Source organism: Ranitomeya imitator, chromosome 1 (genome assembly GCF_032444005.1).
Source record: "Ranitomeya imitator isolate aRanImi1 chromosome 1, aRanImi1.pri, whole genome shotgun sequence".
NCBI lineage: Eukaryota > Metazoa > Chordata > Amphibia > Anura > Dendrobatidae > Ranitomeya > Ranitomeya imitator.
The window spans coordinates 860,468,683-860,480,962 of record NC_091282.1 but is presented as its reverse complement, the minus strand read 5'-3'; the positions used below and the strand labels follow the sequence as shown (position 1 = coordinate 860,480,962).

The 12,280-nt window shown below is 44.6% G+C and overlaps 1 protein-coding gene across 1 annotated transcript in view; it reads left to right on the top strand.

Moving 5' to 3' along the window:
* LOC138651724 (myosin heavy chain, clone 203-like) overlaps positions 1-11,546 on the top strand; it is a 240,910-nt gene extending 229,364 nt beyond the window's left edge. The window contains exon 16 of the mRNA XM_069742150.1: positions 10,161-11,546. Coding sequence (XP_069598251.1) covers positions 10,161-10,247 — 87 coding nt within the window. The 3' untranslated portion in view covers positions 10,248-11,546. The remainder of the gene's footprint in view (positions 1-10,160) is intronic.
* Positions 11,547-12,280: the final 734 nt, after the last annotated feature.

The following is a 12,280-nucleotide window of genomic DNA, read 5'->3' as shown; positions in this document are numbered from 1 at the left end:
CATGATTTTATTCAAGAGGCGATAATCTATACAGGGTCTCAAGGAACCATCTTTTTTAGCAACAAAAAAAAACCCCGCTCCCAACGGTGAAGAAGATGGCCGAATATGCCCTTTCTCCAAAGACTCCTTAATATAGCTCTGAATGGCGGTATGTTCAGGCACAGATAGATTAAAAAGTCGACCCTTATGAAACTTACAGCCTGGAATCAAGTCAATAGCACAATCGCAGTCCCTGTGCGGTGGAAGGAAACTGGACTTGGGCTCATCGAATACATCCTGAAAATCAGACAAAAACTCTGGAATTTCAGAAGGTGAAGAAGAGGAGATTGACATCAAAGGAACATCATTATGAACCCCCTGACAACCCCAACTAGTCACAGACATGGACTTCCAGTCAAACACAGGATTATGTACCTGCAACAAAGGAAAAGCCAGCACGATAACATCATGCAAGTTATGCAACACCAGAAATCGACAATCTTCCTGATGAGCTGGTGCCATGCGCATGGTCACCTGTGTCCAAAACTGGGCTTATTTTTAGCCAAGGGTGTAGCATCAATGCCCCGTAAAAGGAATAGGGTTCTGCAAAGGCTGCAAGGGAAAACCACAACGCTTGGCAAACTCAAAATCCATTAAATTCAAGGCGGTGCCTGAATCCACAAACGCCATGACAGAAAATGATGACAATGAGCAGATCAAGGACACAGATAACAGAAATTTAGGTTGTACAGTACTGATGGTAATTAAACTGGCGATCCTCTTTGTCCGCTTAGGGTAGACAGAAATGACATGAGAAGCATCACCACAATAATAACACAACCTATTTTGACGTCTGAAGCCTTGTTGTTCCATTCTAGACAGAATTCTATCACATTGCATAGGCTCAGAAATTTGCTCTGAGGATATTGCCACAGCGCGCACAGTTCTGCGCTCCCGCAGGCGTCGGTCAATCTGAATGGCCAGAGACATAGAATCACTCAGACCGGAAGGCGTGGGAAACCCCACCATAACATCTTTAACGGATTCAGAAAGCCCCCTTCTGAAGATTGCCGCCAAAGCATCATTATTCCATTTAGTCAACACAGACCATTTTCTGAATTTCTGACAATACAATTCTGCCGCCTCTTGACCCTGAGACAGGGCCAACAAGGTCTTCTCAGCTTGATCCACAGAATTAGGTTCATCATATAATAGACCTAAAGCCTGAAAAAAGGAATCAATATTAAGCAAAGCCGGATTCCCAGCTTCCAGGGAAAACGCCCAATCCTGCGGGTCGCCAAGCAGCAGGGAGATTACGAATGGAATCACCTGCTGAATGGAATCACCAGAGGATCGAGGTATCAGGTCAAAAAACAGTTTACAGTTGTTTTTAAAACTCAAAAATTTAGACCTGTCACCAGAAAACAAATCAGGAGTAGGAATCTTCGGTTCTAAAGCAGGAGTCTGAACAATATAATCAGAAATACCTTGCACCCTAGCAGCAAGCTGGTCTACACGAGAAGCTAATTCCTGAACATTCATGCTTGCACCAGGCTCCTCAGCCACCCAGATATTAAGAAGGAAGAGAACACAAAACAGACTGGAGAAAAAAAAATGGCTCAAGAGCTTCCTTCCCTTCTTCTGATTTGCATTTAACTAATTGTTGGCCAGTTGTACTGTTATGATCCGGTGACCTAGGAGCTGCATGAGAACTTTCACTGGAGAAGGTGTCCACTATACTGACCGCAATCCTGAACTTAACACCGCAACTAGAAGTAGCTGTGGAGTGTACCTAACACACCTAGACACCTCGTCACAGCCGGAGGACTAAATACCCCTAAAGATGGAAATTGGAATACTATCTTGCCTCAGAAAAAATCCCCAAAGGATAGACAGCCCCCACAAAATTTGGCGGTGAGTCGGAGAGGAAAAAACATACACAGGCAGAAAAACAGGATTTAGCACAGGAGGCCACTCTAGCTAGATAGGACCGGATAGGACAGAGTTCTGTGCGGTCAGTATTAAAACCCTTCAAAACATACACAGCAGATTATACAAAAAACTTCCTACATCTACTAAAAGATGTAGGAGCGTAAATCTGCAACTCCAGTGAATCCTACAATCAGAGCAGGAATAAAACTGAAACAAGCACACAGCAGTGTGCCACAGGAACAAAAAACAAACACTTATCTTTGCTGAATTTGGCAGCAACAGGAGAAGCCAGAAAGTGATCCAACACTTCACAAGTAACATTGACAACTGGCAAGGGCTAAAGGATCCTGCACACCTAAATATCACAGTCAGAATTGTAATCATCCAATACACCTGGCCAGGACTGCGAGTCAGAGACAACTGCATTCCCACCAACAACCACTGGAGGGAACCCAAGAGCAGAATTCACAACAGGCAAGCAACACAACGGCCACATGGACTACCTCCATTGTTCACCACTGCTGAATCAAAAAACGTAGTCACCGTTTCACCTGTGTAGTGACTGTGGATCAACATGTCCCTCAATTTCCTGGAGCGTCTGACAGCGATGCCAGCCCTCTCTGGAAGATAGCGTGCAATTATGGGGTCAGCCCTAAGCACATGCCAGGATTTTTCCAAAATCTTTTTCATAAGTGGGAACTGGGAGTGGTAGTTGGTTACAAACCTAACAATGTCACGATCTTGATTAGTTTTATTGTCATATAATAATGAGTGCCCAGATGTATATTTGGCCCTATTAGATGCTTTTTTTAATCTTGCTGTTACTGTAGCCACATTCATCTAATCTTTTCTTCAAGTCCTCAGCCCGCATCAAATAATCCTCTTCAGTTGAGCATAGCCTACGAAGACGAAGAAATTGACCAGTGGGGATAGCCTGAATAATGTGGCCAGGATGAGAGGAGGAAGCATGCAACAAAGTGTTCGTTGATGTGGGTTTTCGATAGATATCAGTCTGCAGTTCACCATGAGTGTCCCGTTTCAGGGTAACATCCAAGAATTCGATCATATCTCTATCATATTTATAGGTCAAAAATATATTACGATCATTCTTGTTTAGGGATAACATTAAGTTCTACAGACTTTCTATTGATCCCTGCCAGATCATCAGGGTGTCATCAATGTACCACGTCCAGGAAAGGACGCGGCCCATTGACGACGGATGATCCGGCAGGGAGATGTCCCTCTCCCACAGCCCCAGGAACAGGTTGATGTAAGCCGGGGCAAAAGAAGCCCCCATAGCTGTTCCCTGGAGCTGTAAGAAGAAGGACCCCTTGAACACAAAGAAATTATGCATAAGTGCAAATTCCAATAATTTGTAAACAAAATTCTTCATATCACTAGGTAAATTCGATGTGCCCAAGAAAAACTCAATGGTCCAAAGACCATCCTGATGCCTTATGCTGGTGTACAGCGATTCTATGTCCGCCGTCACCAGTATCTCATCATTCTCCAGATGTATCCCATCAAGTCTCCTCAATAGATCACCCGTATCCTTCAAGAATGAAGGTAGTCCTTCCACTAGAGGCTGCAATTTTGAGTCAATCCAGCAATTGACGTTTACAAAATAGTTACCCCTTCCTGAAAATATTGGGCGGCTGGGAGGCGTCTGCATGTCTGTTGTGAGTTCTGTTTTTAGGCTCCCTCTGGTGGTTACTGATGGTACTGGGTGATTTGTGTTCTGCTGTCTCTGGTGTCCACCTGTTCTATTAGGATTTGGGAGTTTCCTATTTAACCAGGCTTTCTTGTCATTTCCCCGCCGGCTATCAAGGTTATCAGAGTGTTTTGTTACCTCAGCTTCTGGCTTCAGTAATCTTCAGGACAAGCTAAGTTTTGATTTTCTTGTTCCACGTTTTGCTTTATTTTTGTCTTGTCCAGCTTGCATATAATTTTCTCTTTGCTGCTGGTTGCTTTAGTGGGCTGTAATTGCTCCTCATGTTCCATGAGTTGGAACATGAGTTCAAGTAATTACAGGATGGTTTTTTGAAGGGTTTTTTGCTGACCGCGCAGTTTACTTTTGTATCCTCTGCTATCTAGTTTTAGCGGGCCTCATTTTGCTGAATCTGTTTTCATACTGTGTATGTGCCTTCCTCTCATTTCACCGTCATTATATGTGGGGGGCTGCTATTTCTGTGGGGTATTTCTCTGGAGGCAAGAGAGGTCTGTGTTTCTTCTAATAGGGGAAGTTAGATCTTTGGCTGGTGCGAGACGTCTAGGATCAACGTAGGCACGTTCCCCGGCTATTGTTATTTGTGTGTTCAGGTTTAGGGTCGCGGTCAGCTCAGGTTCCATCACCCTAGAGCTCATTGGTGCTTGTCCTTTTGTGATTCCCTGCCATTGGAATCATGACACATGTCTTTATGAATCTTAGGTAACAGGTAGAATGTGGGGATTGTGGGGTCTGTCACGATAAGGGCAGAAGCTAGTTCAATAGTAATTGTCCCCACTAGGGTTGAGCGACTTTTACTTTTTTTGGATCGAGTCGGGTTTCGCAAAACCCGACTATCTCAAAAGTCGAGTCGAGTGAAATCGGCCGATTATCGCGAAAAGTCGGGGATCGACCGAAACACACAACCCAATGCAAGCCAATTGGGAAGCATAGTCGGCAGTGGGTGGAGGCCAGGAAAACACCTACAGTGCCCATTTTAATGGCAAAAAACATCCATTCTTGTTACTGTAGCTTGTCAATCTTAATTTACCTTATAATAATAGTTAGGCATTGGAAATTGTGGGTCATTTGGCTACAGTTGTGTGGGGGTAGGGCTGGTTCAAGTTTTTAGTGGGCCCAGGAAACGTGGACTACGTCACAGCAGTGGAGCAGGGAGAGGTAAGTATTTCAACTTTGCAAGTGCTGTGATCCTGAGCAAGCAGGGGGGGCCCACTCGTTCGCATTGGCACTGGCACAGGGCCCCTCAAACTACGGCGGTGTGTTTGCACGGCGGGGGTGCCTCCCACTGGCAGCGACAATTTTGTGTACTATGAGGGGCCCTGTGCCAGTGACGTCGCCAACGAGTATGCCCCCCCACCTGATGAAAGAACCTGTACTTTCATCTGCACCTTCCTCTTTGTCCCCGTGTAAGGTGGTATAGTATGCGGGAAGGGGAACCTGACTTTCAGCAGGGTCACATTCTGGCTGTGTAGCGTGCAAGGGGAATGTAGTGGTGTGGGTCAATGTACCAGCAGACTCATCTAGCACTGGCTGGGCAATGGGCAGGATGAGGAGGAAACACAGATATAGGCCCAAATAATAAAGTGGGCTAAATGCAGTTCAAAATTGGTAACAGTAGTAAACAGGCGGCACTGCTTTGTTCAGTGGAGGAGAACAGCAAGGAGCGGCAGACACCGTTAGTAGGCCCAACCAAACTAGCAGGCCAAATGCCGTTTAATATTAAAAATATTTAATGAAAGCCTGAAGATTGAAGCTAAAGCAAGTAAACCAGGAGAACACCTAGGAGCGGCAGACACCGTTAGTAGGCCCCAACCAAACTAGTAGGCCAAATGCAGTTTAATATTAAAACTACTTAATGAAAGCCTGAAGATAGAAGCTCAGGAAAGGAAACCAGGAGAACACCTAGGAGCGGCAGACACCGTTAGTAGGCCGCAACCAAACTAGTAGGCCAAATGCAGTTTAATATTAAAGCTACTTAATGAAAGCCTGAAGATAGAAGCTCAGGAACGGAAACCAGGAGAACACTTAGGAGCGGCAGACACCGTTAGTAGGCCCCAACCAAACTAGTAGGCCAAATGCAGGTTAATATTAAAACTACTTAATGAAAGCCTGAAGATTTAAGCTAAGGCAAGTAAACCAGGAGAACACCTAGGAGTGGCAGACACCGTTTGTAGGCCCCAACCAAACTTGTAGCCCCAATGCAGTTTTCAAATTCCGATAGGCTGGAAACCTGACAATTGAAGCTCAGCTTTTTTAAGAGGAGAACAGCTGTATTGAGTGGCGCAGACAAACACTGGTAGTAGGCCTTAAACACAAAATTTGGCTCAATGCAGTTTAAAAAAGGTTCCAGGGGTACACAGGCAGCATTGGTGTAGTCAGCGGAGGACAATTTGAAGGAGGTACCGCAGACAGACTTACTAGGCCTATAATAAAAAAGTTGGCTCTATGCAGGTCTAAATAGGTTCCAGGGGTACACAGGCAGCATTGGTGTGGTCAGCGGAGGACAATTGGAAGGAGGGACCACAGACAGACTTACTAGGCCTAAACTAAAAAAAGGATGCTCTATGCAGTTTTAAATAGGTTCCAGGGGTACACAGGCAGCATTGGTGTGGTCAGCTGAGGACAATTGGAAGGAGTGTTTGACACAGTTAGTAGTCCAAAATAATAAATTGATGTGAATGTTTGGCCAAAAAAAAAGTTAACAAATAAACAGGTGGCATACCTAGGTACAGGGGTGGGCTCCTCTGCTGACTTGCAGACAGTGGTATTTGGCACAAAGTATTAACTGGTGTAAATGTAGGACAGGGCCCCAGAATATTTTTAGTAGCATCATACATGTCAGCAAATTGGTATTTGCAGTGCCATTGAAGGATTTAACCGCATAGACTAAACAGTGGTGGAGCAGTGAGAGATAATTTTGCAAGTGGTAGAGCACTGTTTGAGCTGGGGGGGGAACACTATTGGCCGGCGGTACTGGCCCAGGGCCCCTCATGTTACAACTGTGTGTCTGACGTTGGGTGCGCACCACCACCGCCAGAGACACTTCATTGTACTATGAGGGACCCTGTGCCAGTGCTGTCGCCCAAAAGTGGGCACACCCACCTCTTCAGCCAAACGGCACTCACACGGGTGCTTGCGCCAAGTGGTGACCACGGCCCCGTGCGGGGAGTCAGCCCATTTAGGGAGATGTAAAAATGGTGTATGCTGGACATACAGCAGCTGCAAATGGAGAAATTGGAACAGTCAGTAAGACCAGTCCAAAAGCAAGACCTTTTTACAGGAAAGCTAGGTGTCAGCCGGGAAAGGTGGGGCAAAATAATTAGAAATCCATGATTGGTTAATTTTAATGAAGGTTAGATCATCAACATTTTGGGTAGCCAGACGATCCTCTTTTTTCGGTCAGTATTGACCCAGCAGCACTGAATACTCTTTCTGATAGCACACTAGCTGCTGGGCAAGCAAGCTCCTGCAATGCATATTCTGCCAATTCAGGCCAGGTGTCTATTTTGGATGCCCAGTAATCAAATGGGAATGACTTGTGAGGGAGAACATCGATAAGGGAGGAAAAATAGTTAGTAACCATACTGGACAAATGTTGTCTCCTGTCACTTTGAATTGATGCTGCAGGACCTGTCGTGTCTGCGGTCATTGCGAAATCACTCCACAACCTGGTCATAAAACCCCTCTGTCCAACGCCACTTCTGATTTGTGCACCTCTAACACCTCTGCCATGTTGCCCCCTGCAGCTCGTGTGAGAACCATCACCGCCGCTGTGTGCTGGGAATGCCTGAACCAAACGGTCTACAGGAGTTGCTTGTTTGGTAGCCAATATTTGCTCAAGGTTCTCATGTGGCATGATATTTTTGCAATTTCCCTTTATAGCGTGGATCCAGGAGGCAGGCCAACCAGTAATCGTCATCGGTCATCATTTTGATAATGTGGGGGTCCCTTTTTAGGATACGCAAGGCATAATCCGCCATGTGGGCCAATGTTCCAGGTGTCAATTCACTGCTTGTGCTGGGTTGAGGAGCACTTTCTGGCAAATCAACATCACTTGTCTCCCTCAAAAACCCAGTACCTGACCTTGCAACGCCACCAGTTTCTATTGCCCCTGAGAAGCTGCCTCCTCCAAAAAATATTCATCCCCATCATCCTCCTCGTCCTCCTCTTCGTCCACCACCTCGTCCAGGAGACTTCCCTGAGCAGACAATGGCTGACTGTCATCAAGGCTTCCCTCGTCCTCGGCTGCAGACGCCTGCTCCTTTATGTGCGTCAAACTTTGCATCAGCAGATGCATTAGGGAGAGGCTCATGATTATGATGGCGTCGTCTGCACTAACCAGGCGTGTGCATTCCTCAAAACATTGAAGGACTTGACACAGGTCTTGTAGCTTCGACCACTGCACACCTGACAACTCCATGTCTGCCATCCAACTGCCTGCCCATTTATGTGTATCCTCCCACAAATACATAACAGCACGCCTCTGTTCGCACAGCCTCTGAAGCATGTGCAGTGTGGAGTTCCACCTTGTTGCAATGTCGATTATTAGGCGGTGCTGGGGAAGCTTCATCGATCGCTGATGGTTCTGCATACGGCTGGAGTGTACGGGCGAACGGCGGATGTTCGAGCAAAGTCTTCGCACTTTCAGGAGCAGGTCGGGTAACCCCGGATAACTTTTCAGGAAGCACTGCACCACCAGGTTTAAGGTGTGAGCCAGGCAAGGAATGTGTTTCAGTTGTGAAAGGGCTATGGCAGCCATAAAATTCCTTCCGTTATCACTGACTACCTTGCCTGCCTCAAGATGTACACTGCCCAGCCATGACTGAGTTTCTTGCTGCAAGAACTCGGACAGAACTTCCGCAGTGTGTCTGTTGTCGCCCAAACACTTCATTTCCAACACAGCCTGCTATGGCTTCTGCTGGAGGAGGAGGAGGGGTGGTGAACGCCTACAGCCAACTGTTTCCTAGACTGTGAGCTAGGCAGAACCTGACATTTCTGCCAGAAATCCGCATGCTTTTTTTAGCGTTTTTGGTGCGTTTTTTGCGCGTTTTTGATGCGTTTTTTCTTGCGTTTTTTCCAAATGCATAGAATAGCGGGAAAAACGCAAAAAACCCCGCAAAATTAATGAACATGCTGCATTTTTTTACCGCGATGCATATTTTTCGCGGAAAAAAGCCCATCATGTGCACAAAAATTGCAGAATGCAGTCTAAGGCTGTGTGCACACGTTGCTGTTTTTTCGCGTTTTTTTCCCGTTTTCCCGATAAAAACGCTATAAAACCACAAACAAACAGCATACAATAAGCATCCCATCATTTAGAATGAATTCCGCATGTTTTGTGCACATGATGCGTTTTTTTCCGCCACCTTCAGGGCTTATCGGCAGCATTCTGTAATGCTGACAATGAAAGTACTGCATTGTGTAGGCGCCTGGAAAGGTCAGAGAGGCCTAGCGCCTGCGCACTGCTGTACTTTGCTCTGCTCTCAACAGGGCAGATAAGTATGCCTGCGCAGGAGCGCGATGCCAGGGAGCCTTGTGAAGCAAGCAGGAGGGTCGGCTTCACAAGAAGATGGGAGGTGCCTGACCCGGGCTTGCAACACCCATCACGCATTGGACCGGACTGCCCTACAGATGAGTATAATAAAACTTAATTTTATTATCTTTCAGGTTGGATCGAGGGCTTATCTACAGCATTATATACTGCTGCAGATAAGCCCTGAAAGGCGGTGGCCGTATGTTATATACACCAAACCTGGTGACAGGTTCCCTTTAAGCTTGTATCACATTTTGAAAAACAAAATTGAAATTAAATTTGTTATCCTTTTGCACCCATGCATGTAAAATTATTGACTTGTATGACCATAAAGAGCACTTCTACATTCAAGTATTAATTTTACTCACTTATATAGCGCCATTCATTACCCAGTGCTTTACAGACATTATCGGCACTGTCCTTATTGGGGCTCACAATCTAGATTCCCTATTAGCGATGAGCGAGTGTACTCATTGCTCGAGTTTTCCCGAGCACACTCAGGTGGTCTCCGAGTATTTGTAAGTGCTCGGAGATTTAACTTTTGTTGACTCAGCTGCATGATTTACGGCTGCTAGCCAGCCTGAGTACATGTGGGGGTTGCCTGGTTGCTAGGGAATCCCCACATGTATTCAAGCTGTCTGTCAGCTCTAAATCATGCAGCTGAGGCAAGGAAAACTAAATCTCCGACCACTTACAAATACTCGGAGATCACCTGAGTGTGCTCGGGAAAACCCGAGCAACGAGTATAGTCACTCATCACTATTCCCTATCAGTATATCGTTTGAATGAGGGAGAAAACCTGAGAACACAGATGAAATGCAATTAAACACGGGAAGAACATACAAACTCCTTGCAGATGTTGTCCTTGGTGGGATTTGAACCCAGGACCCCAGCACTGCAAGGCTGCAGTGCTAACCACCGTGTAGATTTCATATCTATTGAAACATACCATATATTACTATGTTAATTTAATAATGCTTCTCATTTTAGGATTCTTTGAAACTTCTTCAAGAACAACACAACTTGAATCCAATCCTTTTGATGAAGCGATGCCAGGAAATAAAAGGAAACAAATGAAAGGATAAAAAATGTAGTAATTAACTAGATTTTTTTTTAAATGTGGTGGTAGGTATAGATGCATATCATGTCCAGTGGTTAACCTAGTGTTTAAAGGGAATATGTCAGTAGGATCAAGCCGTCTATATGGGCATTTAGTTCATAGCAAGATAAATAAAATGATACTTTGAGTTCTGCAATCATATGTTTTATTCCAAAGAAATCCACATTTTTCTTAATATGTAAATGAGCTGTTAAGATCTATGGGCTCGCTATAGATCTCCCTGAGCTGCATGCCCATAAAGAAGGCTTAGGTGGGTTGATCCTACTGACAGATTCCTTAGACTAGCAGATTTGGTGCAGAATACGGTAATGTAAAACATTTCTATTGATACTTAGTTTGCCACTGTCTAGTGCCCTATTGTGCAGAAATAAATATTTTATGAATTTGCAAATTAGGATCACGAGTGCACTGGTCTGGTGGGAGTATCAGTGTGTGTACAGTTCTTGGCTCCTCTTAGCTTTTCCCTGCCTTTGCTACTTTATGCTGCTTGACTTACAGTACAGAGCAGAGGTATTGTCTTACAGTGGAGCCTCTGCTTTCACTGTCTGTCAGTCATGTAGCAGAGGGTGGTGCCAGCGGGGAGAAACGAAGAGAAGCAAATGACTGCAAGTGCATTAATACTCCCACCAGTGCACTTGTGAACCTAATTTGCATTTGAATGAAATATGGATTTCTGCACAATGGGAAGTGAAATAGTAGCAAAATAGGTATGCATGATAATATTTTTACACGGCCCTACCTTGCACTACCTCTGTTTAGGGCAAATGCTACTGACCCTTTAAATCAAGGATCCACTTTGCCAAATGAGCTTGGAGTTCCTACACTGGATCAATTCCAACAATTAGGGGGAACGGAACTAAAAGCATTCCAAAAGAGTCACTACTGCTCATTCTCAATCATCCTTATTGGACAATCAATCAACAGAAAGATATTTATGAATTTGTAAAAAAATCTAGATATTGTAGTCAGTGGTCCAGGAAAGGGATGATCAGTGGTGAAGCTAAGAGGAGCTGAATTGTATAAGAAACTGGTGTTTTCAATGCTGATTCCAACAGGTCTACATTTGGATGTTTTGAGCAGAAAGCACATAGATTGCCAATTGATTGATTGACCAGTAATGCAAATTTTCAGTGACTCAGTGAAGAAAAAACCCTCCTCCTACAAGATCGCGCTGCCTGCGCAGTAGCAGCTCGGATATAGACGATTTTCAAATTGATCTTTTTAGCTACAAACTGAAAATAAAGATTAAACAAAAACCACAAGATGGATTTCATCAATCAAGTTATCACTTTAATCAGAATAACGGCGCTGACCTGACACTGTGTGTAGGTTACTGTGCACAATCCTGCTGACAGGTTCCCTTTAATTGATTATGTAATGTTGGTATGAAGGGATAGTATTGCCGCCATGCCTGAGTTTATTAAAGGGAGTCTGTCAGCAGGTTTTTGCTATGTAATCTGAGGACAGCATGAGGTAGGGGTTAAAACGCATATTTCAAGGATGTGTCACATGTCCAGCTGTGTGTTGTTGTTTACTTACAATGAAGGTTTCATTATCTGATCATTATTTGCCCCACTACAGCAGATAAAACAGTGAATGCATGCTAGTCTGACTCCACCCTGTCTGGGATAAACAGCTCATTGTTAATAGAAGATGTAAATACAGATCCTGGTGTGGGCGTGGTTAGGTTTGTCAGCTCTGCTGCATGCTAAATCTAAAAACTCCTTCACCTAGTAAACTAAGTGATTCATTGTTGCATTCAAGATCCTTTTATCTTTATCTTGCTGCTCTCAGATGAGGTAGCAAAAACCTGGTGACAGATTCCCTTTAACACTCACCAAAATTAATATAATTTAAGTTTCACCAGAACAACTCCTAAACAACATGTAGTTTTTTTGGACTTGACAATCAAGCCCCCCATACACTCTATATACTGTATACATACACAGGAGCATTCGCTCTGCCAAGTCCATCTGTGTTCTTTATGAGA